Source organism: Phaethon aethereus (assembly GCF_964289735.1).
Source record: "Phaethon aethereus genome assembly, chromosome: 2".
Taxonomy (NCBI): domain Eukaryota; kingdom Metazoa; phylum Chordata; class Aves; order Phaethontiformes; family Phaethontidae; genus Phaethon; species Phaethon aethereus.
The window spans coordinates 117176622-117202872 of NC_138582.1; the positions used below are offsets into that span (position 1 = coordinate 117176622).

Consider the following 26251-nt stretch of genomic DNA (forward strand, 5'->3'; position numbering starts at 1 on the left):
GGAATAAAAAGGTTCAGGCTTCAGCCCGCTGAATCTTTTTGTTGCTTTTGCTGACCAGTGACAGCTTAAATTTCCAGGATGGTGACTGAGAATGCAAATGAATCAAGATTTATCTCAAGGTAATTGCCTTCAATAAGGTGCATGCTGATAGCAGCTCTTATTATTAATGGATGGTCTTTCTACAAAGACTTAATTTGAAAGATGTGGAGGCGTCTATAATCTTGCCCTATTTTTGTGTTTGAAAGAGGAGATACTAACTCTTCTGAGTAGCCTGAAATCAATGTAAAAGGACCAGTAGTTCTTAGTGTGTCTCTAATAATAAATATTTTTACAACAGTTGCCTTTATTCTCCAGATGTGAGTTTGCTATTGGATACTCATCAAAATTACTTGCTTTTGCAAACTAAGCCTAAACTTGTTCTTGGTGTACTCTCTGCTTTTTGCACCTACATTGAAGATTTTGAAAGTGGGAAAAGAATGTGGCATGCTGTGTTGTTAAGTTTTACATAAATGGGTTTGCAAAGCCTGAAATGTGGACTTGAATGTTACAATTTAAAACTAAATGAGATTACTTTCAAGTGATCAGACTTGTGCAGTACAACTGATTGCTTTTGTGCTTTTCTTTCCAAATGATGGTAGTCTGTTGTCTTTTTGCATTTCTTTAATAAAAGCATGAGTGTAAACTGTTCTTGATTAAAAATTTAATCTTAGAGCAAGATATAAAGTAAACCCTATTTAGAAAAAAGAGTAATGACTGATCAGGAACACTTACTGTGTTGTTTAAAGCTTATATATTACAGCTAAAACTTCTCAAAACTACTGCAAATCTGACTTTGTAATTTAGAACATAAATGCATTTTGGTAAACATTTAGGAAAGGTATAAAGTGTGTTGTATAAGAATGAACCACTGCATTTTGATTCCTGACTTGCTGACAGTATCTTTTCTTCCTCTGAGAAGCTTGTCTAACTGATCTATGTGGATGAGATGCATGCAGGAATTATGGGCTTGATTTTGGGGGGGGGGGGCGGAGAGAGAGAGAGAGATAAAAACTATATATATATATACACTATGTAAATCTGTGTGCATATTGATAAATATTTTAACTATTCTATTTACACCTGGAAGTAAAAAGAAGTCAGTCAACTAACAGTCTTCAGTATTGCTCTTGTTTAGCTCAGTGCAAAACAGTGAACGTGGAAAAAAGATTGGAAACGTGATGGTTTCTACTAGCCGAAATGTTGTACAAACGGGAAAAGCTGTAGGTAAGAAATTTATTTAAAACAACATGCATCTAAACCATATTGTTTTTTGAAGAAGCATCCTATATCTCAGTTATATTTTGTTTTAATCCAAGTGTACTTTATAACATGCATACAAAACAGAGCAACATTTTGAGGAGTAGAGCTGCTGATTGAGGCCTTGTGTATTATGTAATAGTGGAAAGAGAAGCAGCTAGACAAATAAATTAATGTAAATTCCTTTTCCAGTGTGGGCTGGAGAAGAACGTGGGAAGAGGGATGTTCGGGTAAAAGCTTTCATGCAACCTGGAAATGCTTAGACCATACTACCACCTTCTTCACTGAGCTATTCTCATTTTTATATTGCTTTAATGGAAACTGTCTAGAGCTGGTTGAAATCAGAAGATGACCTTGTGCAGGTTTTGCAATGGTCTGTAATTTTCTGGAAAAGCAGTGGTTGCACTTGAACAGGGGCAACATCACATTGTCATCTTGAAGTGCGAGATAACGTGAGTTCACCCATTGAAGAATCTGATAGTTGTTCTGCAGTAGGTTTGCCAAAAATTGTTTAGCTTCCTCTTTTATTTCATTGGAGTCTTTCTACTCTTTTTGCTGTTGTACACTCCGGCAAGGAGCACCTTTGGGCTTGAAGTCTAGCAAGCCTTCCAGGGCAAAAGGACAACAGAGGCCATTTCTGCTGAGCTATTGTGTTCAAGTTCTTTGAATATTTCCTGAAAGAGACTCTGGACTTGGATTTTAAATTCCAAATTGGACAACTGATGGCATGATTTTATTTATCTGTTTTTTTTAATATTTATTTGTAGTAGCTTAGTAATGATAACACTATACTATTGACCTTCTTTGTTTTGTTTTGTAACGCAGGTCAGTCAGTTGGAGGAGCCTTCACAAGTGCAAAATCAGCTATGTCATCATGGTTTTCCACTTTTACACAGTCAACCCAAAACCTCGGGGACTAAATGATGGTTTTACACAATACTGCTGAATATTCCAGGTGCAATGCTTTCTCTGAGCTGTAAAAAGACCACTCCAAAACATAGGAGTTGAGATTAACTACCCAGGACCAAAACAAGGTATATGCTGGTTGCAAGCAGATGTGGAATGTTATCACTTGGTTTCACTAGAAGTATAGAAGAATGGTGAGTGTCTCCATACAATGGGATGGCATTTGCAGTATATTGGTTGTATCTGAAATGACTACTTTTCTTTAAAACTGAGCCTTTATAAAGACATTAGCAAACAGGGCTTGTTGCAAGTCAAATGTGTTTGACTTCAGATTTGTACATTTTCTTGGATGTTGAAAGTATTTATGTAAACTAGTTATATTTTTCAATCCAAATAGCCAAATGTTTGTGAATTCTTGTTAGAAGTAAGCAGAGTATAAATACTGATTCCTCCTTCAGGTTGGATTTGAGAGCATCTCTGCAAAAACTATACAGTGGAAACCCTTAAAGGGTTACAAGCCAGGTGGAACTTTCTCGCTTCTACCTGCAAACTAAAATTGGCAGGGTGCAGAATAAGACTGTGGCTGACTTAAGGGTTTGGGTGTTTTTTTTTCCTTTCTCCTCTGTAGCCATGTACAGTTGTTTGCATTAATCTGTCTTTAGCTTTCTTTGTGTCCCCAGATCTTTGTGACAGTTGCAAAATCAGTATTTTCTTGATGTTATGCAGTAGGCCTTCATAACTTTGCATATGTTTTGGCTGTGTTTTACTCTGGGACACGAATGGGTTTCCACTTAGAGAGATTCTTCAGGAAAAGTATTACAAAACAATTCTCCCAAATTGGGATTGGATCATAGACACTTTTGTGAGGTCTTGCTCTATTAGGTTGTAATTACACCATCAATGTAGTTACATACATATGAATACAAAGTACTAAGAATGCCTAAAACTAGCACAGTAGCAAACTGTGCGTGGCTTTTTTTTTTTTTTTTTTTTTTTGGCCAGTGAAGTTATGAAGACTCTTCCAAACAAAAATCAGCTATATCGATTTTCTGTGTTGACTCAGGGAATGTTCTGTTTGGATAACTACTTTTTTTCATAAGGAAAGTAACACTACAATTGAGAGAGTAACTGAAACGGCTCAGTTTGTGCCCTTGTATGAAGAAATATAATAGTTTGTGTGAAAAGATGTGGCATAATGCTGTATTTCATATGTAACATGCACGTGTTGTCTTCTGTATGCAAGTGTATTTCACTTCCGACATTTCTTGATTCTGGGAGAGATTATTTCCTGTTTCTTGCAATGTGTGTGCCTCTATGCCTTCTAACATCCCCACATGATAGCTGTTAATGTGTTCTACATTACATTATCAAATGTTCCAACTTTCTGTAGCAAAAGGCTTAGTTTATTGCCTCATCAGTATCTATCAGCATTTTGCCATACTCTTTTTTGGGCCAAGATTTCAAGTCATGGTTATTTCTTCTATTCCTCAAATAAAATGTAGCAGCTGTACAAGAGATAAACAAGAAGGCTTGAATGTAATTTGTTTTAAGAAATTAAGTTCTAATTTCTTTAGATGCATTTGAAAAGCAAATAGAAGAACCACACTTGTATTACGTAGTTACTGTCCAACAACTCAGTTTTCAGTTGTATTGCTTCAAACAGCAATTAAAAAACACAGGATCTGGTTTAAAGCCTGCATTACTTTTTTCCAGGACAAACTAGATAGAAAAAAAATACCTGAGAATATATAGCTAGTTTGAGTAGTTTCATTTCAGGAGGGTGAAAAAGGCCCCTAAAGCTCTACTCATCTACTGCTTCTGACAGATAAGTAAAATGTATCTATAGAACTGCAGCTCTTGCTCCTGGTTTCTGTGTGTATTTGTGCATCTCCTAAAACTTCTGATGCTCTTATCTGCTTTATTCCACAACTCTGTAACAGACATTTGCGTCTTTTCAAAGTCTAAGTAATACCTGATATGCAGGAAGAGCTGTGGTGAAATAAGACTAGGGCTGCATTTATTCATGATGAGCCTAGAGCTTTCTGATTCAGCATGCAGATAAGAAAGTAATCAAAAATAATCACTTGCTTTTGTGAAATGGCTACCGTATCTGCTGTCTGGGATTTAAGTGGTCAGGCTTCATGTTGTAGTGAAGACTAAATAAAGGTGCATAAGCACCTATAAAACTAACTTCAGCAACTTAAGGCATATTAAGTAAATTTAGGCTTAGGAGCTCACAATGGTGAGTTCTAGGAGCCAGGCAAGTGTTTGGTATTTACATGTACAAGGCATAGAAACAGGCCCTTCAAGGAGCCCTTTTCAATATCCTTGGTGTTGTCACCTCAACTGAGTTTCTTCTGTAGAATTCTCCTATGCCCCAAATGTATATAACTGATTTGTTAGCTCTCTGCATTCCCCTTACTCCCACAGACTCCCTTGCTGGGCCAGGGATATTAGAAAGCTGACTTTTTTTTTTTTTTTATTGGTATATTGAGCTGAGGAAAGGCAGAATGAGGTGCCCTCTGCAGTGCTAAGCTGAGGCACAGCTGCTTGCTACTTTTGTACAGGGACTCTGTTATGATACTTTAAGCTATTTCTCTTACAGGCAAGAAGACCAGACAGGTCTTTCTTTGCAGTCTTTTTCCTACTGTCCCAGCTGTCTCTTTTGTGGAGCCAAACATACAACCTGATCAAGAGTATTTTCCTTTCTTTACAAATGATAGAATAAAAAACTGGTATTCATTTTCAATCTTTTTAAAAACTGGCATCCTGTTAGCAAGTTAGACTGTGATTTAAACTCATACAGTGATTAAGACTCATGCAGCATGTGGAGATGAGTGATGTTCATTAACATGTATGTTAACTCTCTGACATTGGCTTAAACTTACTTTTGGGCTGTATGGAGGCTTGCGAGCCACTGAGGTTAATTTAAGCTTGCATATTCCTCTTCTTAATTTAATGGTTGTAACCTCTTTAGTTAAATTCAATGCAAATGCAAGTTATTTTCCTCCCCTCTGCTTTAAAATTTCCAGTGCAAGCATTATTACTTACTCAGAAAGATTTAGGCAGTTGACTTCCATTTCAAAGACCTTGACATCCATTTCTGCACTGCAAACTGAGTCCTAAATGAATTTGGTGATAGTGCCTCTAATGAGTCAACTGTGAAGCTATTGTTACAGCGCTCTCATGATGTACGGTGCAAAGGTATTTCCGGCTGTCAATGTGCAGCATGAACTGACTTACAGGTAATACAGTAGCACACCTCTCCACTTTCTGGCATCAAAGGCATCAACCTCCGCTTTTTGTATATGCTAGCATTTGAGGAATGGCCTGTTGTCTCAGATACAAGATACAAACCCTAAAAATCCCACAAGACTAAGTATTGTTTACTTAATATTTCTTTTGACTAAAATGTTCAGCATCTTTCATCAATCATTTTCATGTCATAACCTTAATTCCTGTGCGCATCTGACACCAGTTTCCTCAAATATCACAGTGTAATTATCTTTTTAGATCAGTGTTCTAGTACACTGCACTTGTTTGACCTTGTACATTTGTTTTAAGCACCTTTGTAATCAAATTTAGTATTTTGCCTAAACAAGCTTCTGATTTCCTTAGAAATTATTACTAAGCAGAGAAACTAATATGGCAGTATTTAATTGTAAAAGTGAAGGTGTGAATGCAGCTTTTAAACATAGAAACAGTTGCTTAATAATTGAACATACAAGTAATGTATTTGATTTTTCTTGTGCTGCTTGAAAAATAAATACATCCAGCCTGTTTAAAGCTCTGTCTGCTTAAAAAGCTATATTATTTTAAGAAATTCATCCTGCCAGCAGATGCTTGCAGGCATCTGGTTTTGATTCTGGCAGCTGCTGGTAATATACTGACAGCCTTTTTGAAATTTGTCTTCCATCTAAACTGATTGTGGATGCTGCTTTTTTGCAAATTTAGGACAAGAGGATCCTCTAGTGTGACTTTTTATTCCCTATTGGGTACTGCTTATTGTGAATTGATTGAAGTCTTCAGTACGTCACAGACCTCTCTTACATCAGTAAGAACTTTAGGTATGACTGTAAAATTTTGATGTAGATTTAGCTTCAGAATAGTACATAGTTCATGTGGATTGTGACATCCGGTCAAAATCAAGATGCTGAGTAAATTAATTGCTGCACATCCAGTTCTCTGCCATAGTGAGCTAATTTCAAACTTTAAAACTTCTACTGTAACTGTCACTGTACCTAGCTGAGAATGATTTGGTAAATTGCCCTTTCTAGTAGGAGGAAACTAATTGCCTTGAATAACATTCAGATGTGAATTAGATGAAGCTTGTGTCTAGAAAACGGTTGCAATTCTCTAAAATCTGTCAAAATTTTTCCAACCGTATGCAAGTAGTTGTGCAAACACACTGGAAAATAAATTTACATCATGTTGTTTATGTGGTGTAATTTTACTTTCTTGCAGGTATTTAGTTTTCATTAAAAAGGGCAACAATGGAGAGTATTCATTAAAGGCAGAAACACTACATTACTGTACTATGATTAAAGATGTATGACAAATTGCTTCCTGGTGTTTTGAGTCTTTAATGCTATAGTAGAGGACAGACCAACTTTAAAAGAGCCAGCACAGGGCTTTAGTTCTGTGATGTTTCTGGTCTTGACCCCATTCTTTATCAAACATTAGAAGTAGTGTTTGGATTCATTAAAAAAAACACAAAACAAAACAAACAAACAAAAAAAAACCAAAAAACCCCCCAAAAAAACACCAAAAAAACCCCCACACAACAAACCATGAAGATGGATCACTTCTGTCAGTTAAATAGGTTAAATAGTCAGTTAAATAGTGAACCTTACTCAGATTATTTCCCATAAGTTGACATCATATGTGCATAACATCTGTACACAAAATTGCCTAACTGTACATTGGTCCTCTTGTAATACTATTCCAAAATCAACTGATAGAAAATAAGATTTGGTTTTGTTACTTGCTGCCTGAATTTACTGACCAATATTGATGAAAGCATAATTACTGTTTGTCTTGATAGTAGCAGAGAACATCTACAAAATCTTCTTTTCTTGTCTTAATCTAGCTCACCAAGAAAGTACCAGTGCTTTCTAGATCAGGTGAGCAAGAAAGAAATTCGAGTAAGAATGTTTAGACTGAAGGAAGAACAGTTATCTAAAGTGAAGGCAGAGGTAGAGGTATTTTGTTGTCTTAAAAATAATATGGGGAATAACATTGCTTGCCTACTGTATGAAACAGATGGAAAATACTGAAGAAGCAAACTCAGTTGGTCTCTCATACCTGAATTTACATAATTGATGAAATGCACACAGAAACACAGTGGAGAATTTAAAAGTTCAGGCATACCAGAAAGTGGCACAAAATCACACTGAGCTTGCCTAATATGACCTGTGGTTACTGACCCCTGCTGCTCTTAATAAATTGTGTATATATGTATTTTTATGTGTTTAATGCTGTGCCAACGAGCTGGCTGAAGAGTATATCTGCTCTTAAATTGTGGAACTTGTTTCTTAATTTTATTTTTCTCTTCAATAAAAACATGTGCTCAGAGTTAAATTTGCTAGCCATACCTCTTGCACTTCGTAAATAAAATCTCAGCATCAATGTTTAGCTTTATGTTTAGCACCCAATCTGAATAGACTTTTAAGGTCTGCATTACATAGATACCTTTTTAGTACCTTGTATTGTCCTTCTTACTGGCTCTTTGGTCATTTAATGCAGTAGAGTGCATGTATGCATTCAGTACAGTTTACTGTTTTAAGAGATGAAGCCACATAATGCTTCAGGTGCGCAGTCATACAATGCTTAAACCTTTTCCTTGTGGAAACAAAGGTGCCTACTTTTACAAGTTAGACCAAGCCACAGAAGAGCTGTATGTTTTAGAGCAGGAGGGGAGAAGAGCACGCATACTTCTATTACTCTTTCACCTTCATGCCTGTCCTGTCTTCTCTGTTTGTCCTTTCTCCTATGTCAAAGTTTCTGTAACTCAGTACAGACCCAGGTCTTGCTCTTACCTGCTGGTTCAGGCCATTTACCAACCTGGGAGGTGTGTGAAGATGTACAGGTGTACGTATAGACTGCCTCCCGGCATCATGAGTCATCACTGCATTTTATTCAGTCTGCTAGTGCTCCTCCTCCAGGCTACAAGCTCTATGAGTAAGAGCTCTGCCTTGCTGAGTTGTACTCATGATCAATGTTGTAGGAGTGAGATACTTTAAATAATTCTGGAGTGGAACTAAACAGAACTTTGGCTCATGTTGAGCATGAAGTGGAAAGAAACTGGTTTTAAGGGTGCGCCTACTCCACAGTCTGCCTAAATTAAAGCTCCTTTCATGTAGGAATCCAGATCCAAAAAGAGAAAACAATTTGAAGGAGGCTGTAAATAGGAAACAGAGGAGGAAAAGCACTAGCTTGCTAGTAAGTTCAGTGGTCTGCAGGTTTGTCCACAGCTGGTCCTTAGCTGTACTGCAGTGTGGCAGGTGCTAGTGCATCCAAACAGAAGCACTGAGATGTGAAATGAGGACTGTTCTGAAAGGTAGTGCTTTGAATCTTGATAAAATTCTAAAGACTTTTTTTTTTTTTAAATTATTTCCCCCCCAAATTAACTATCCATCTGACCCTGTTCTCTGTAAAGCTTGACACAGTTCACTGCCCTAGATCTGACTGGCCCCCTTAGAACAAAAATTAAACCTGCAATTCGGTATGTGTTTAAACAACTGTAAAAATGAGTGGATGCACTAAAAACTAGCAGAGACCAGATTGCTTCTTGTTTACTTCAGGGAGGGGGAACTGAAACTACATTGGACTAACTTAAAGCAGTTCTACCAGAAAAGAAGCAATCTTTTTGCAAATACAGCAAAGCTTGAGGTCATACACAGTTGATCCATTGAAACTTGTATGTAAATGTACTTCAAAGCCAAGGGCAGGTTGAATAGGCTAGTATTAGGCTGAAGCTTTGTAGCAAGATACTAGTTTAGAACTGTGCGAAGGCCTTAATCATATTTGCTCTACTTAGGAAATGAGAACTGCATTTTTTTCAGCTGTTGTCTTCATTCCCACAGAAGTCTTTCTCTAATTCTGCCCCTAGTGACCATTTCCAGGCACATGACAACACTTTGCCTGCACAGTTTCCTTTTTGAATTATGCAAGGAAAGAATTCAGATTTGAGCATAGTATTTGCCAGGTGTGTTTTCCTTTGGGTTGAATACTGACTGCAGCAACTAGTTGTGTAAGTAAACGAACACTATGTATGTCTTTAGAGAGCTGTTCAACACTTGACTAGTCTTGTCTCAAAGTACTGTATTTATTATTAATTTTAAATAAGGTACTACATCATTTCAGACCACATAAAGTAACAAAAAAGCAGATAATATCTAGAAACAATATAAAAATATCTAAAAAATGCAGATTAGCAGGAAGTCATGTAGACTGTCTGTATTTTAAAAGAGATTTCTGAATGGATAATATCAAGGACAGTTCTTGAAGTTCTGCGAGGCAACGGTGACTTACAGCCACTGCAATTTAGTCACCCTTCCCCCCCACCCTTCTCTGGTAATAAATGACATGCAAGACTTTAAGCTCCAGTTGAAAGTTGTCAGTAACAGAACAAACCCTCTGTGCTCCTTCACTAGCTATGGATCATCTACACTTGAAGAACATAGGCTTGCCTAATGCAGCCTGAACACAGTAGACTGAAGTGAGAATTGTGCTCAAGCAGTCCCTTGAGGCTGGAGTTACTAGAATACCACTCATACTTTTGCCAGAGGTATGTGATGCTCCAAATCACATTGTAAAATAGTATCGCTGTTTTTCTGTTAATGTGTACTCCCCTGAACAGGCCTGGAACTGCACATCCCAGACTACATGAAAGCAATATAAAGAGACCTAGCAGCAGGCTCCCCCGAGTCATTTCTCCCCTCTTATCTAAGCAATTCAGGTATTTAAAAAAAAGTTGATGTAATGGTAAATGCAAACATGTTAGATCACCTTCATTAAAAAAACTAGTAGCTTGCCTCTTTCAGTGGAACCATCATTATTCTGGGTCCCATAAATCCTTACATGGTACAAAATGCCAAAGCATAGAGTTTTATATGCAGCATGTTTACCTAAAATCCCTTTTTCAGTCAAAACCTTTAATAATCATACAAAACAAAACTTTGTAAATCCAGTTGAGACCTAGCTACAAAAATGTATAGGTGGCACCTTTGTTGAAAGTTGTGTTTACTGGAATAAGAAACAGAATTAAGGAGAAGTCATGGAAATTGAGTAAATAAATTTGCTCTCAGGCATAGGAGACCTAATTAACCTCATTAGTGCCTGTTGTTCTTCACTTTCAGTGGAGCAGAATTTACACCATGATGGGAGAAGCGCTGATTTACAGAAATCATAGTGCGGGAATTCAAGTTCCAGATAATACTCAGTTTGACTTCAGTACCTGATTTCCAGCTTTCACAGTCATAACTGTATCTACTTGACCCAGAGAGCACACTCAAACTCAGTTAGATTCAGTCTTTTTTAATAAATTAATGTCATTCAAAATACAGTGCCAGAACATGATGCAGCTGAACATGCTAGTAAGGTTTGTCATAAAGCACCTGTGTTCGTGTTAGATTGGCGGCGTCCCGCTACTGCTAGTGGTTCCTGGCATTAATGCCAGAGCAGCGCTAGTCATCTGCTCTCCTGCACACAGAGCACAGGCTATTCCTGAACAGTTTGCTTAACCCGCCCCCCCCCCCCCCAAAAGTAAAAAACCTGATAGCTAAGGGATATCTATACACAATCACACTACAGTAATGCTTGTTATTAAATTAACAGAAAATAAAGACCTGGTTAATCCACACTAAAACTTTGTTTTACAATGGAAAAATACATCAGCAGCAGGAAGTAATATACATGAGCCAATGTTACTGTAATACAGAATGTGGAGGCATTTACTGATTAATGCTCCACATAGACCCGCACTGTGAGGGCTGACAATTCCTATTGCAAGCCCAGCAACTTAAGTCCACACCTGGTAAACTACCAGCTGCTTGGAAGACCTGTATTCTAAATAGACAGGTATAAGTTAGTGAAAATAGAATCCATGCACCTAATAATACAGCTTGACTGAACCTGCAGTCATTTTGCCCTGCATGTTACCGTACAATGGAAGATCTACCCTTCCTACCACAGGTAGATCCATGGGATTTGTTTCTTTTTCTTTTAATGGCATTACTATACCAACATGGATATTAGTATTAAGTAAGTGCAGCACAGTCCTTTAATTAGGCCACACTGATAATTATAGAACTAGCACTTAAAGTATAATATCCAGAAGTAGTTCAAATATAACTGGAAGATACTTTCAAAAGAGTTGTGATATTGTCCTAGAGACAGTAACTACTTTTTTCTGAAGCTAATTTTCCTGAAGCAAGACTTCAGAGAACTAGAAATTAATTCTTCAGACAGGTCAGATGCTTAAGCTCATGATATACATATATGTTTCTCAATTATCAGATAATAGTATTTCAGATTATGGAAGCATATCTGCTCATTTCACTGATTCATACTGAATGGCGGCTAGTGTTAGGTAGGGCATAAAAATACAACTCAAAGACAGGTTTGACATTTCCGTTTCCAGACCTGTTCTTTCACAACCATTTATTTCATGATAACTGAGCACAGAATCAGTTGTGCAAGTCTCATTTGGGAGCTATACAGGTGGTAAAGTAACCATCTCCCCATCCAGCTCAAATTCATCAGCTCCATCTGGTGAAAAGAGATACGTTGGAGGTTTCCATGGGGACTCTTCAAGGCAAGATGGATAGAGCTTTCCTACAGTGCACCTGAAGTCTTTCCCCAAGTCCCACAGCACACGTTCCGATATATGCTGCCTTAAAAACCAGCGATCGAGTTCCAGGTCATACTGATAGGTGGCATACTTCGCTCTCTCGTTCATGTGGGTTTCTCGTATAAAGACACATAAAGAATTAGAGATGACAACGGCTCTAACGCATGGGTCAGAATACCGCTTGGCAGGGATATTGGCTGCCATTCTCCATTCGTTTTTATTTACATCATAGATTTCCACAGTTACGGAAGACCCATCTACAGTACTGCTTGGGAGCCGTATACCGGAATTGCTGGCAATATGCAGTCCTCCGATATAGAATATTTTATCACCAAAAGCAGCAGCTGAAGCAAAACATCTACTTGTTTGTCGCATAGCCATTTCTACCCAAGCATCTGACCTGGGAAAATAACAATACATCAAGTTGTGTGCCATTACATAAATGCAGTTGTGAACTGCTACTGCTGTGCTCCACTGCCATGCGCAAGGCAACGGGCTTACCATGGTCCACTCATCTTTCTCAGTATCGTATCTCTCCACAGTTCTCCTGTTGAGTTCTCCACCGACGCTATCTCCTCCAATTGCATAGATGTATCCTTCACAACAGACCAGGGATGGCTTTATACGAACAAAGAGCATCGGTGTCTTTGGGAACCAAGTGTTTTGCTGTGCATCAAACCAGTAAAAGCAATTCACAGTCCTGAAGGCAGCCTGGAGTTTGCTGCTTTTACTGTGATTGGTTTTCGTGTTTTTCAGAGGAACTTGCCCACCTGCTATATAGATGTCATTATCAGGAGTTACAAGCGTCCCAACCTTATGCAAGTCAGCAGGAGGGCTGCAGAGTTTGTAAACTTTTTCTGCCTGGGGGCTATAGCAGACAGAAGAATAGAGACTACCAGGGTTTTCAGCAGCAGCTTCAATGAATATCATCATCTCCTCTTTTGTCATACCAAGTCTGGGCTTGAAAAACTTGGGCATCGATTTGTACAGTCCTTGCACCACCACCGATTTATCGTTGGGTGGTAAGCCTTGAAACCAGGCTCTCTGTGTTACTTCTGAAAGTGCATCTATTCGGATTTGGCTAAGAACAGAGGACAAATACTGCGATCGTGATTCTGTGTTGTACTCCAGCCATAACATGGCAGCTTCGCGAACTGTCTCCTCCTTTTCCACATTTAAATTGTCACTGCTTAAAATATCTATCAGCAGGTCATGTGACAGTTGCATGAAAGCCTCCTGGTGGTACACGGCTGTGAACTTGTGCTCTACCATTCTTTTAGCACTCTGTTTTAACTCTTCACAGCTGAAGAGATCAGCAAAACTTAACAGACGCACACAATTTTCTGCATTAATTTTTTTGATTAAGTATTCTCTACACCGTTGTAACACATCATCTACCTGTAATGCAAAGAAGAACGTATTACTGCATACGATCTATTCCTTCACGTGCCAGCAGCAGGTGAAAGTACCTGCACTTAGCATTGAACAACAGAGTTTAGGCCTGGAATACTATATATACGCAAAAATACAGCAGTGACTTGCTCAACTGCTCCATACAGATCAAGTACATCACGTGATTATGTCTGCTGGAGAAACTCATTTTCTAAAGATTCTAAGTGCACTGTTTGACTTCCACCTCCCATAGGGACTTCCAAGGATGGTGGGTACATGAAACATATCTGGCAAGCAACTGCTCTCTATACTGAGCAAACTGAACAAGAGCATTTTGAAATGACTAAACAGAGAAGACTATTTAACAAGAAAAAATGACTCAGAGATTAGAAGCCGTTATTTCATACTCAAAACAAAGCACTCCTACCTGTAAGAAGCAGGCAGTTTCATAAAGCTGTTCTACTGTGCCGTCGCTTATTGCCAAGTTACCCGTGTATGCATAAGTTATGATAATTTGTAAAGTGGCTGCATCCACATTCCTCAGGTGTACATGTGTTTGTTTACTTTCACTTAGCCCACTCATGAACATGGCTCTGAGGAGAAATACACATATTAAAATGACAAGAATCAACAGTAAGTACAGTGATCTCAAATAGTCACCTGTAAGTCTTCAGTGATTACACCCCAAAAGGTGAACAGTCTTTTTGGTTGCCTCTTTACATGTGTTTAGTATTTACCTTAGGCTACCATCTAGTACTTAGGATAAAGCATTTGTACAGAACATTCAAAAACTATCATCAGTGCCTTCTGTAGAAGATTTTATATTTACACAAACTCTTTTGTGTTAGTCAGCACAGAACTCCAATGATTTTACAGTTTTAAAGATGAAATTTATAACTTTTTCTAGGTTAGGTGACAATAAGAGGGAAGAAACATCCCCCAGAAAATACCGCTGAAACATACCCAGCTACGTTTTAGATTCTAAAACAAAAGCAGCAGATTTATACAATGGACTGAGCTAAGTCATATCAAAAAGCACGCTCCTCTGGGAGGAGGAGAAAGTTTGCTCAGAAAATGGAGCAAGGACTAGCACTCATGAAGTATTTCTTATATACCATTCATAATAATACGCAGTAAACTTCAAGTTCATAGACTTGAGATGACAGAAAAAACTATCAGACTTGGTCTTAAAAAAAAGACAGCCATAAGTACTTAAAATGGAACACATTGATTTTTAAGAGCTTTGTATTAATTCAGGTTTGGTATTTATGGTTGTATTGAAAATTCAGCTCAAGGCTCCTTATATTTTGGAGAAGTTAGAAGGGTCAGTGGGTGCACCCTACAGTCCTGCCTCCAGCTGCAGAGGTAAAGGGGACGTGGAGGTACGCTCCCTAAGCAAAGGCATTGCAAGAAGCATCTGATACAAAGACAGCACCCCACCACCATTCCCTCCTGCCCCATCCGCACCTCTATGTCTTCTTCTAAGCTTCTTAACTCACAGCAACTTGTATTTTAGGAGGGATCACCAACTGGCCAAGTAAGTATCAACTTGCCATGCAGCCTTTTAAAGGTAAGCAAGACAGTACAAGTGCCAGCAGAGACTGCTCTCCATAGAAAGGAAGAAGTAGCTATTAGTGCATGCTTACACCCTGCTGAGCGGCCTGTGCCGGCGCTGCGCTTGCTGCAGCACAGCATTCAAGCACAAAAATGCAAGGTAGGCTGGCTGCAGTCATACACAATGGCTGGATAACGCCAAGAGATGCTTTTCTGTTCTTTCCCCTCTCCCCATAGCCTCCTTCAGGGCTATCAATTTTTCATAATACAGCTAAATGTAGGAAGCTGAGCATCTTTCTGTAAACCAAACTAGAGAAGAAAAACAGAACACGACAAAACCATAAGCTTGATACTTCTTTTAACCAGTGCCAAAAAACTCATTCCATAAATAATAAACAAACACGTATGTGTAAGAGATCTGACTGCATATTCTAATGCAGCACACTGCGTGGAGTTGTGACAGTTTTCCAACCTTATGATTAACCACCCACATTAAATCTGGCCACATTTCCAGTGGCTGTTATTTTATAGACTGTTGGAACTATGTCATCTGCACAAGGCCAACGGCAATAATCATTATCTAGTGATCACACAATACTTGTTGCTAAAAATTGTACCAGACTCATCTGAGATGAAAAAATTAACACAAAAACCAGCAGCAACAAAAACTTCTGTGAAAGTAATAAATTAATCCTCGAACAGTTCTAGACAAGAAAGCAGAAAAAACACAGAAAACTTTTTAGAAGTGTTCTGTATAGTAAGCCCATCTCAATGAGAAAACGGAATTTGCAAACCTTCCCTGGATTATACAGGCAAGAAAAGTTATAATCCTGCCACAATGCATCAGGAAGGTAAAACATGCATGGATGTCACCAAGACTAGTTTCAAGCTTCAAAATTCCTTCCAGACAGGCCAATTAATTATACTGTGTTTCCAACAAAAAATGATTAATCACTGCAGAAAATTCACGGTGCCTCACCTTCTTACTTACTATGAAGGCATCTGCAAAAAGTAGGAGTACTTGACATATCTTATTAACAAAAACTTTTCAAGAGACAAAAAACAGGACACCTGGGAAGTAGGAGCTACTGAATTAAACATTGCAACAGTATCTCAATGGGGTGAAAGAGAAAAAAAACCAACAAACCAACCACCACCAAAAAAAAACCAAACCACCACGCACACAAAAAAACCTGTTGCATTGCAGCAAAACTCTCTGGCAAGAGAAGAGTTTCTGGCTTCTTTGCTGAGTACTGAAAACCAGATGCTTCAGAAAAGGAAGCCATGAACTTGCACAGCAATCCCTACTTTTAGCAAAGGCTTCTGCTAAGAAACTACAGCTAATAAACATGACAATGGAACTCCCATAGCCAAGTCTCAATAATCCCTTGCTACCCTACGTTGGGAAATAAAAAAATTTAAATATTTAAAGATTAGGTATGAAGAATAAGAAATTTACTGATTATTCAGACTCAATTAACTCCCTAAAGAAAACAAACCAGCACAAGTGTGATTTTTTTTTTTTTTTTCCAATTACTGTAAAAACCACAATGCCTATCCAGAGTAAGTCACAAGATGCTGCGAATTTTATTTTACTCTTTTGGTCTTGGCAAGTAATGATACTTAGGGTTTTCTTACTTACTTCATTGATCTTTAAAACTCTCTGCAACACATTCATTCTTAACCAATTAAGTGATACTATACTCAAAAGCAGGTATCACAGACTTTCTAGAATTAACAGATCCTAGTTTGAATACTTACCTGAAATACGAGCTGCATGTTGCAAGAACCATCTTATGGCAGGGAAATTCAGTGCCCTCAACAATCAACACTATGTCAGTTAGCAACTGCTGTTCATAAAAGAATTTTAACTGCTCCAGCAAGGATACAGCATACTCTGTATTTATCTGCCTCTCGTCCTGGGTAGACATGACTGTATTCCATTAATATTTCCAGAACCAGAGAGAAAAGTCAAGATCTTTTCACCAGAGAAAGGTCAGATGAATGTTTCTGAAGGGAAGAAATGACAGAAGGTCTGTATCCTTCAGAAGTGATACTAATAAAAAAAGGTAGTGTTATCTTGGACTGCGGAATCAATGTTTCGGACTTTGACCTACTATTAGGTCATCATGCTTTGACTTGATGTCACAATCTGTTCAGAGACTTTCAGGAGTGTCTGCAGAGCTCCTGTTGAGATCTACGATGCAGCAAATGAATAAGCAAAAGCGAAGTCTGAGGTAGATTCCGTGGTAACATCTCGTGATCAGTGGCTGCACTTGAATGACTGAAAGCAGGAAAATAAAATTAAGTTACATACTAGCACTTTTTTCAAAAAGCTTTCATAGCTACCCCTTAAAAGTAATTGTCCAACAAACTTATTTCTAAATTAGTACTTAATTGCTTGCACTAAAACTCTTTTAGAGAAAAAAATTAAACAAAAGTATTGAAGAGAAATGAAAAGCAGAAGAGTTTGTACATTAATTCTCATCGAGACCTAGACTCATGAATTAAGATAATTTATTTTGTCCACTCAACTTCTAAGGCCAGAGAGTTAAAATGATGTTCAGTAAGCCTTCATTCCTCTTCCAAGAATTACACAGTTTTCCCACTGAGTGTATCCATACATTTCCTTCAACCATTGATATGATAGCAACATTTTTTTCATTTCCACATTAAACAGCTACTTTTTCCTCCCTCTGTGTTTTTGTCTACTTAAAGCTTATCGATACCAGCCTGCTAAAAATATAAATGCAGTTACTTCAACAATCTTATAATTTCCCAACTAAACTCTCAACATCATCATAAACCCATTTATTCACCTTTGGCATTCTACTAGAGAACAAGCAGAACCAGAGCTAAGGATTAAAAAAACCTACATTCCCAATGCTCATTTGATTAATGTCTGTGCAGAAGGGCTTCACCCATTAACATTTCACATTCCATTTTTTTCCTTCTGAGTCATTTCCATACAGCCAGGGAAGCATGACTGCTGCAGAAAGGAGGAAAGAAAAATAAGGAGATAATAGGAACAAAGGAATGCTGGAATAGCAGGGGTCAAAACAAGTACTTTGGAGTGGTTATGAAGCTACGACCACAGGCTACCAAAGTCTGCTTTCTTGTTTGGACATTCCTCCTCCTCTTAAAAATGGCATCAGGTTTTACCTTATCTTCCATGTGAACACAAAAACATAATTAAGAATGGGATAGTTGTGAGTAAAATCCCCATCATAAAGGACATCGGAGTAGCACATCTATGAAATACTTCCAGGTTTATTTAATCTTGCACTGTTCTTTCACATTCCAAAATCAAAGAATAAACCAGGGACATGTTTGTCTAATGTCTAAGACATCACTATCATCACAGTTCACTGTGAATGCAGAAATACCTTACTTGAAACAGCATACTTTAAATTCCATACAGAAATACACAATTTAGTCTAAGATGAAGGCTGTAGAAATACCTGCCAGCCATATCAAAGATCTGCTATTTCAACAGAGCCCTGCCTGTAACACAATTCAAAGACAGCTGTCTTAACATTCACTCACTTGAAACAGATATGCTTAATCAATGCCACTTTAATTACTACTAATTTAGCATTGCTGATCTTTATCTTTTTCAGTGAAAAAATACAAACAAACAGGACTCTCAAACTCTTAGTTTTCACTGGGTGTTTAACTGGGTAACAGTCAAAATAGTCAAACCCAATGTTCACCGTTTGTTCAGGCAAAGCCAGTTAATTAAGAAAAACAAAAAAGGTGTTAATATTTGGGGGAGGAAGAAGGAGAGACTACTATCTGCTATAATGGCAGATATTAGCATAACTCTTGACTTCAGACCTTGAAGTTTCAGGTGCAGTTAACCTCTGAAGTCACTAAACCACAAATATATCAAGGATATACAAAGAGATTGCTCATCTAAAGCAATGACCTTCTGCTTCAAGTCACAGCTTCTTTTCACCAAATTAGCATGCATCCTGTCTCTGCATCACTGACCACTATCCTGGATATCTGGTAACAGCTTAACACGCAACCCAATCCATTGACAGATTTTGCACTGAACTTTAAATGGCTACAGAGACACGCAGACTTCCTAAGTGTGTTAGGCCCACAGAAATAAATAGCTCGTGGCTCTACTGGTATCCTGGGTCTCTCTACAGCATTGTTTTTCCTGGCTTAGGAGTAAAGTTTCAAGAACAACACAAGCCGGTGGATGTTGTTCAGGCAGACCATCAGCAGTACTGAGCTTTAGCAAAAGAAGTCATTGATATCGTAACTTCCTATTTGGATGCAATTTTAAAGAACATAAATCTTCAGAAACAGGAAAAAAAAGGCAGAACTAATACGCACTGTTTTAGTCATTAGGTAACAGAACCAGTCAAGGAGCCCATGGAGAAATTGATATACACCTGCTAGTGAGATTAAAGACATTTTTGGCAGCATGCAGCTGACAGTCGATAACTGAAAAAGCAGACTTGTTCAAGAGAAGACAAGTTGAAACTGTGAAATTAATTACTATAAATAGCTGGAACATTTGAGTATGACCCTCAGTAGCAGAAAAGATTGAAGAGATGATAGGAGTCTTGTTGCAGAACATTTATGTGATGTGAACCACCTTTGAACTGTAAATTTACAAAGCTGGAGTCCTTGGTTTACAGCTGATCTGAAACAATCTCATTTTCTTGATGTGCTCCGGGGCGGTGCACGTGGCAGGAACATACGATGTACATAATTCCTGTTTTCCACATCCATACTGTGTTTTGTTGCTAATGATAACCATTTGCTGAAGAACAAAATTTTGTATTTGTCACAAAGTCAGGAGTTGCATCCCTGTAATGGCACCATACTAAATACTCCTCAGGAGAACAATAAAAATATCAAGGATCTCTGAATTTCTGGTCTAAATTTACCATCATTTAGAGTGTCATTTGCCCAAGAGAAATGAATCTGTTCAAAACCTTAGGATATGGTGTAGGAACATCATTTTGTGCCTGGAAAGTCATGCAAGACTACCTACCTCTCTCATACCTCTCTGAAGAGTTCAAGACAGTTTTAAAGGAGATACTCTCCTCACTTAGATGCTGAAAAACTGAGGCACTGAAATAAGAATCAGCTTGCCCAAAGCCACATACTTGCCAAAGGATGACTGTAAGAGACTTGGTTCTCCCAAGTCGCAACCCAACATCTCTCTCACTGCACTATGCTGTGCTTGGTTGGCATACAGCTCTTAGATCTCAGCTAACTGAAACGAACTATGAACTTGAAAAGATGTCTACGGATGCACTACGGTCTCCAGTAGTTCTCATAACTACACAGCGGTGAACATTTCTGATCTATGGATGAAAAGATCTATGGCTGATGTTAGCTTAGTATCCTGAACTGAAACTGACAGAATAAAAATAATCCTTGAATACAATTGCTATGAATAAGACTTTCCCCTTCAACGACGTCACTGGAACGACTGTTTTCTTCTGGGTAACTTCTTGGAAGTCAGCTATCTAAAACAGGACTGGTAGATAGCTGCTGGAAGGCCACAGCAGTACTGGATTGCAAACAAAACCAAATTATTACTGGGTGATCCAAAGTAACTCCCTATCAAGCTGGAGCGCAACATTAAGTAACAGGTTGATAAGAGGGTTTGTTTTTAAGTCATTAGTCCTTTTAGCTTAAGTAATTTTAATGAGGTGGCTTTTAACACTTGTTCATGTACTTCCAAATCTGAATGAGTGCATTCCAAAAATTAGTCATCAAATGTTATGGGACAGGCTATTAATTGCCTGCCTTGAATCTGTTTATCTTCTGAGGTCAGGGAAAGATTGATAAACAGAGATACATGCTGCACTACATACATGGAAGTGTTAACACTATACTTCAATGTATTACATGGAATAAGTATATTGACTATTTCAAATTTAATTAGTAGGGAAAGGTGTAAGATATATAGATACAATATTCTTCAAGTGGACTAATTCAAAACCAAATTTGCTTTATTTTTTCCAAATCATAAGAAGGGCAAAACAGATATAGAGACATGCAATTCTTTGGTTTGTTTTTTAGGTATTTTAATACTAGGAAAAGAAATAAGTTCTTCTGAAGATCTCATTAAGAAGTCTGCCAGATTAGATACCTAACTTCCAATAAAATTCTGGGAAAAAACTTAAAGATCTACGAAAGCCTCACAGGTTCCTATCTGCATCCTCAGCCATCTATATATGTCTCGAATTCTAACTTCACTAACTACAATTCACACTTCAATAAACCTGTATGTTTGGAAGAAAAAGAAAAAAAACAACCACCAAATCTTATTTTCCCTGAACATTCAATTTGTTTAATCTAGTTTTAACTAATTAAAAAAAAAAAGCTTTAAATACTACTTTTGTGCACTTTTAATCAAATTCCTATTTCTATCCAAGGGCAGCTTCATACAAATCACAAGTAAAAACACGTCTAAAGAAGTGACTCATTCACTATTTTTAACATAATAAGACGTCAGAATTAAGAACTGAACAACCGTAAGCCAAACTACACAAGCATTCACGTGTGTACAGATAGCAATCCTCCCAGCTAGCAATGAAAAGTACCAAGCTCAGGCACTCTAATACTTAAGTTACTATTAAAGATATGCTGAGGTACAAATCAACATGTTTCAAAATGATTATACCAACTAATAGCAAGGGGGAATACAAGTACTAAAAACGATTAAAATCAATTATGTAAACAACACACCTAGCCAACAGATCTCAAAGATAGGAAAGAAAGAAACAAAGAAGAGAAAAGAGTTTGGAAGCTCTAGATTCTTGAGTAAAGTATCAAATTTGCAACCTTGGCAGCAAAAAAAGAAATAGGTAATTGGTGAAGCAGTTCCAGACTTGGAAGTTTTCCTCTCTTCTAAAGCTATCAAAGGTGTCTTTGACAGCACTGCAGTCCAGAAAGCCAGGGACATCAAGAAGATTCTAATAAGGCAACAACATGAAATTTCACAAATCGGTCAAAGGACTGATTCACTCTTACAACGTTATCATCTTGAAAATTACTATTCACTTGGAAACTATTCCATCCATATTATGCTTGGGAGATGAGTTACAGCTTTGAGGTAGGTGAGCTTTCTGAAACTATGCAGAAGCTAAAGACTAGAAGTGTCAGACTCCATGCTAACAATATGTTTGGTCACAATGCACTCCTCATTACCAGTTTCTTTCCTGTTTTTCTGCTCTTAAGGAAATACCTGCTCAGAAATAAAATTAGCACAAGATAAACCAACAACTTAACTTGGCAACTGGCCTGCTATGCTGAGCACAGGTAGTTTCCATCCCCAAGGGCGTTTCTGTTTTGTGGAAAGACTTGACCTCTTTTGGAAAATTAATCTTTCAAAGAAAGTGGGCCATGGATGTCTCCAGTAAGATCCAGCCATATATCATGTATGTACAGAAAAGTTTTTCAGTCTAAACTCTCGTGTGTTAATGAAGTTAGTCTGTTTTATTTAACAACTTAAATTCCAGTCCACAGGTATACATCAATCCCTCAAACATTCACTATAAGTTATGATGATACTCAACTATAAATTCAAGCATTTCTATATTAATAAATTAGATTAATAATTAATGTAGCTTAACCATAAGTTAGTTCCTGAAAGGTTAAAAGTCTTATAATGGCTCTCTTATTCATGCATATGAAATTTATTCTAAAAATGCAAGAGCCACTAAATTAAGGAAGAGCAATTTTAGGATTTGCACCAATTCTGATCTGTTTCATAATCACATGACAAAAACAAAGATGCCTGCCTCAAAAAAAAAAACCCCAACAACCACCTGTCCAAGAAGCAGTAAAAAAAAAAAAAACTAAATAAGCAGCAACATCCTTTCTTCTGCTTTGGTCTGTCCCTGCAAGATGCTAGTTACACAACACCAATTATAATGGGACCCTTTCACTCCACAGACAAAAATAATTAGGAAAGAGGTGTGACGCTTGTACCCAGATCATGAGACTATATGATTTACACATCTGAGTATATTAAATATTAAAACTTACCTATTTCTCCTGGAGCATTTATGGGAAACTAAACTAAGTTGATCGTGTGTTTTAATGATCTCCTAAATCATTACCGTAACAAAATTCATCTAGATACAGCCCTAGGTGAGCTCACAGCAGAACACAGCCTCCCAGGTCCACTATGATCATGAAGTAATGTAGCAAGCCAAGCTGTGGCTTTGCAAGGAAACCTGTAAAAATGTTAAGTACAACACAAATCCATTTCTAAATCATAATTAAAGTTATTGCAAAGCCAGCAGGTACCTACCTACTAAATAATAGTAAACACTGGAAAAATCTTACAGCACGCAGATGGCTAACTTCAAAGCTATACAATGCATATTATTTAGTCCACAAAAGTTCACTAAGAAATTTGACTCTTCAAATCCATGTATAAACACTGAAGCCCACCCTCGGTCGCTGTAGGTACTAATACTATACATACACACACAACTAAGACATATTGGCAAGGAAAGGCAGGCAATTATAAGAAAAGGCAACGCCACTACAGTCCTGCTCTCCTAGAAGACTTCATCGTGTTTGGCCCTTCAAGCATCCCTAAAAAAATACCCCAAAGTTGCAAATACCCCAGATGCTCAGCTGAAGAGGTGCACTGAACGCTGGAAGCCCTACTGCCCACCCCATTACAGGCCTGAGTTTACTGTCCCCTCCTGCTTGCGGGACGCAGCGACACAGCACCAGAAAGGGAACACGGGCTGGGGGGCTTCCCCTCTTCCTGACAGCCAGGTGCGCCGTCCCGTCCCTCCGCTGCTTTAATCCCTTGCCCGCTTCTCTGAGAAGCCCCCCTGCCTGCCCTAAGGAAGGGAGCACCTTTCTGCTGCGCCAATACCGCCGCACTCCGGGGGCCAGGGACGGCTCCCGGCGCGCTTCGCTCCCCTCCCCTGCTCCCGGCTCTCCCGAGCTCCGCCGCGCCAGGAGCCGGCCCCGCCAAGGGCGCGGAGGCGGCCCCGGCCGCCACCTCGCCTTGTTCCTCAGGGTGCCGCCGCGGGTCTCCGCCGGTGCCCAGCGGGCCCGGAGCCGCAGCTGCCCGGGCGGGAGGGGCCGCAGGTCGCGAACGGAGCGTGCGGGAGCCGCGCCCAGGCCGGGGGGAGCGGCGGGCTGCCGCAGAGGCCCCCCCGCTGGCCTCCCCACCGCGAGCGCGCCGCCGGGGCCGAGGAACCCACGCCGGCAGCGGGCTGTCTGCGGGGCGGGAGCGGGGGTTAGGCCGCCCCTCTGCGTCGGGCCGGACGGGAAACGGGCCGACGGCCGCGCCAGAGGAGGGCGGCCGCCGCCTCGCGGTGCGGTGGGGCGCGAGCGCGGGAGAGGAGCCGCCGCCGCCATCCCTCCCACCTCCCCGGACAAACCTCCGACCGCCGCTTCCTCTTCTGCCTCAGCGTCCCGGGCGCGGGCGGCCAGGGGCAAGAGGGCCAGGGAAGCGGGGGAGGAGGAGGAGAAGGATCCGGTCTCACCCCGGCTGCGGAGGCGGCGGCCCCTAGGCGCGCAGGCGCGCTGTCCTCCGCCTCTTCACCCCCCACAGCATCACCGCCGCTCAGCGCGCCGTTACGATGCGCCCCGCGCTGCCGCGCCTGCCCGCCTCCCCTGCGCATGCTCAGAGCGGGGAGAGGGGCGGGGGCGAAGCCCGCGAGCCAGAGCCCGGCACCTTGGCCCGCCCCCGTTTCCTGTTCCTCTCCCCCGAGCTTCCCCTGCCTGGGCCCACGCCCGCGCGCCCGGGGAAGCGCGGCCGCTCCGCCCCTTCCGACGGCGCGGGCGGGGCGGGGGCCGGCCCCCGAGAGGAGCGAGTGCGCCTGCGCGCCGGCCAGAAGCAGCGTCCCCTGGTGGGAGGAGCGACTCGCTGCAGCCTGGAGGCCTGTGGGGCTGGCTGTTAAGGGCCGGCGGTGGCGTGCGGCTGAGCCCGGCCTTGTCCTGCTCTTCTGCCAAGCGCCTCCTTTTTTCTCGGGCGCTCTCCCGTGGGCCGAGGCACCACGCAGCTGAAACGGCCTTTGGCCAAACGCGGGAGCCTCAGAGGCGAGGTTTGCCTACCCCTTGAGCAAACGCCGCCTGAGGTTCGTGGGGCCTTTGGCCTGCCGCAGGAGGGAAGCGGCAGGGGCAAGGAAGGCGGGAAGCGTCTGAAGACTAAGTCTGGTCCAAGGGAAAGGAAAATCCTGAGGACAGGCAACTTTCTAAAAGCTAGGGAATAGGTTTTGGGGTTTTTTTTTTTTATTTCCCTTTGGGCCCATCCACCAAGAGAAAGACTAGGAATTTAACTTTAAAAAAGTGAAAGCTTAATCTGATAAATGCAGAAGTTAAAGATTTAAAACATACAAAAAAAATCACACAAGTGACCTGCACACAAAGTGCAAGAGCTGCCATCAGTGGAAAAGAAAAGCTTTGACGTAGGAAGTTTGTGAACAGCAACATCAGTAATCTTTCCCAGGCGTTTTGTAATCTGTGTCAGTGCAAAGGACAAGTTTAATCCGAACATTATAGAAAGAAAAAAACCTCAGAAACTACAGGAATTTCCCGAGCTAGAAATAGAAGTGGTCTCCAAGTATCCGCACCTCTTTGTTTTTCTCTAGTCGCTCATCTACTTGCGTAGCAGGTTGGTTGTGCTTTTCTCTCTGGCCATCTCCCCCAATACCGCTGCTCTGTCATTCAGAGATGGGAAGTCGCACAGTGGCCACTCCGATTCTCATCTCCTGTAAAGACCCACGGCAGACTCACATTACAACCTCACATTTCATAAACTTCTGTCACACTAATGACATAAATGTCATCAATTTCAGTTCTATTAATTACATTAATGCAATTAATTTACTGCAATAATGTAATTCACTTAAATAAGTGCTTCCCTTGTTGTATGGAAAGAGCGTTACGTTGGTCAGTCCACTTAGATGTGTTAGGATGGAAGAGCTTTGCTCCCTTTACTCAGTACTGAGAAACTGATAAACTTTAAAATTGTATGCAAACTTCACCTTGCATTGTCAGATTATTTTTTTTCTCCCTACAAAAAGCATCTTTAACAGTAGTTTTAAGCAGAAGATGGGTACGTCCCTTTGACACCCATGATTTTCTTAACGTAAGTTCCAGCATTGCAAAAGGGCCACGCTGGATTCACTTTGGGGCACAGCTTAAATACCTGCAAAAGATGAGACTGCTAGTTCTCCACACACAAGCTTAAGGTTTTTACCACTACTCCTGCCCTCGTGTTTCAGTTCTCCCTCCCAC

General features: G+C 40.0%; 2 protein-coding genes across 2 annotated transcripts in view; one reads left to right on the plus strand and one right to left on the minus strand.

Moving 5' to 3' along the window:
* AVL9 (AVL9 cell migration associated) overlaps window positions 1-2216 on the plus strand; it is a gene marked incomplete at both ends in the record, with an annotated part of 40663 nt that extends 38447 nt beyond the window's left edge. Inside the window, 2 exons of the mRNA XM_082014946.1 lie at window positions 1175-1263; window positions 2122-2216. Coding sequence (XP_081871072.1) covers window positions 1175-1263; window positions 2122-2216 — 184 coding nt within the window. The remainder of the gene's footprint in view (window positions 1-1174; window positions 1264-2121) is intronic.
* A 9701-nt stretch (window positions 2217-11917) lies between these two features.
* On the minus strand, window positions 11918-16932 carry KBTBD2 (kelch repeat and BTB domain containing 2; the record flags this gene model as incomplete). The annotated part of the gene is made up of 3 exons (XM_082015018.1): window positions 11918-13453; window positions 13875-14040; window positions 16763-16932. The coding sequence occupies 3 exons, from the start codon at window positions 16930-16932 to the stop codon at window positions 11918-11920; spliced, it is 1872 nt and encodes a 623-aa protein (XP_081871144.1).
* Window positions 16933-26251: the final 9319 nt, after the last annotated feature.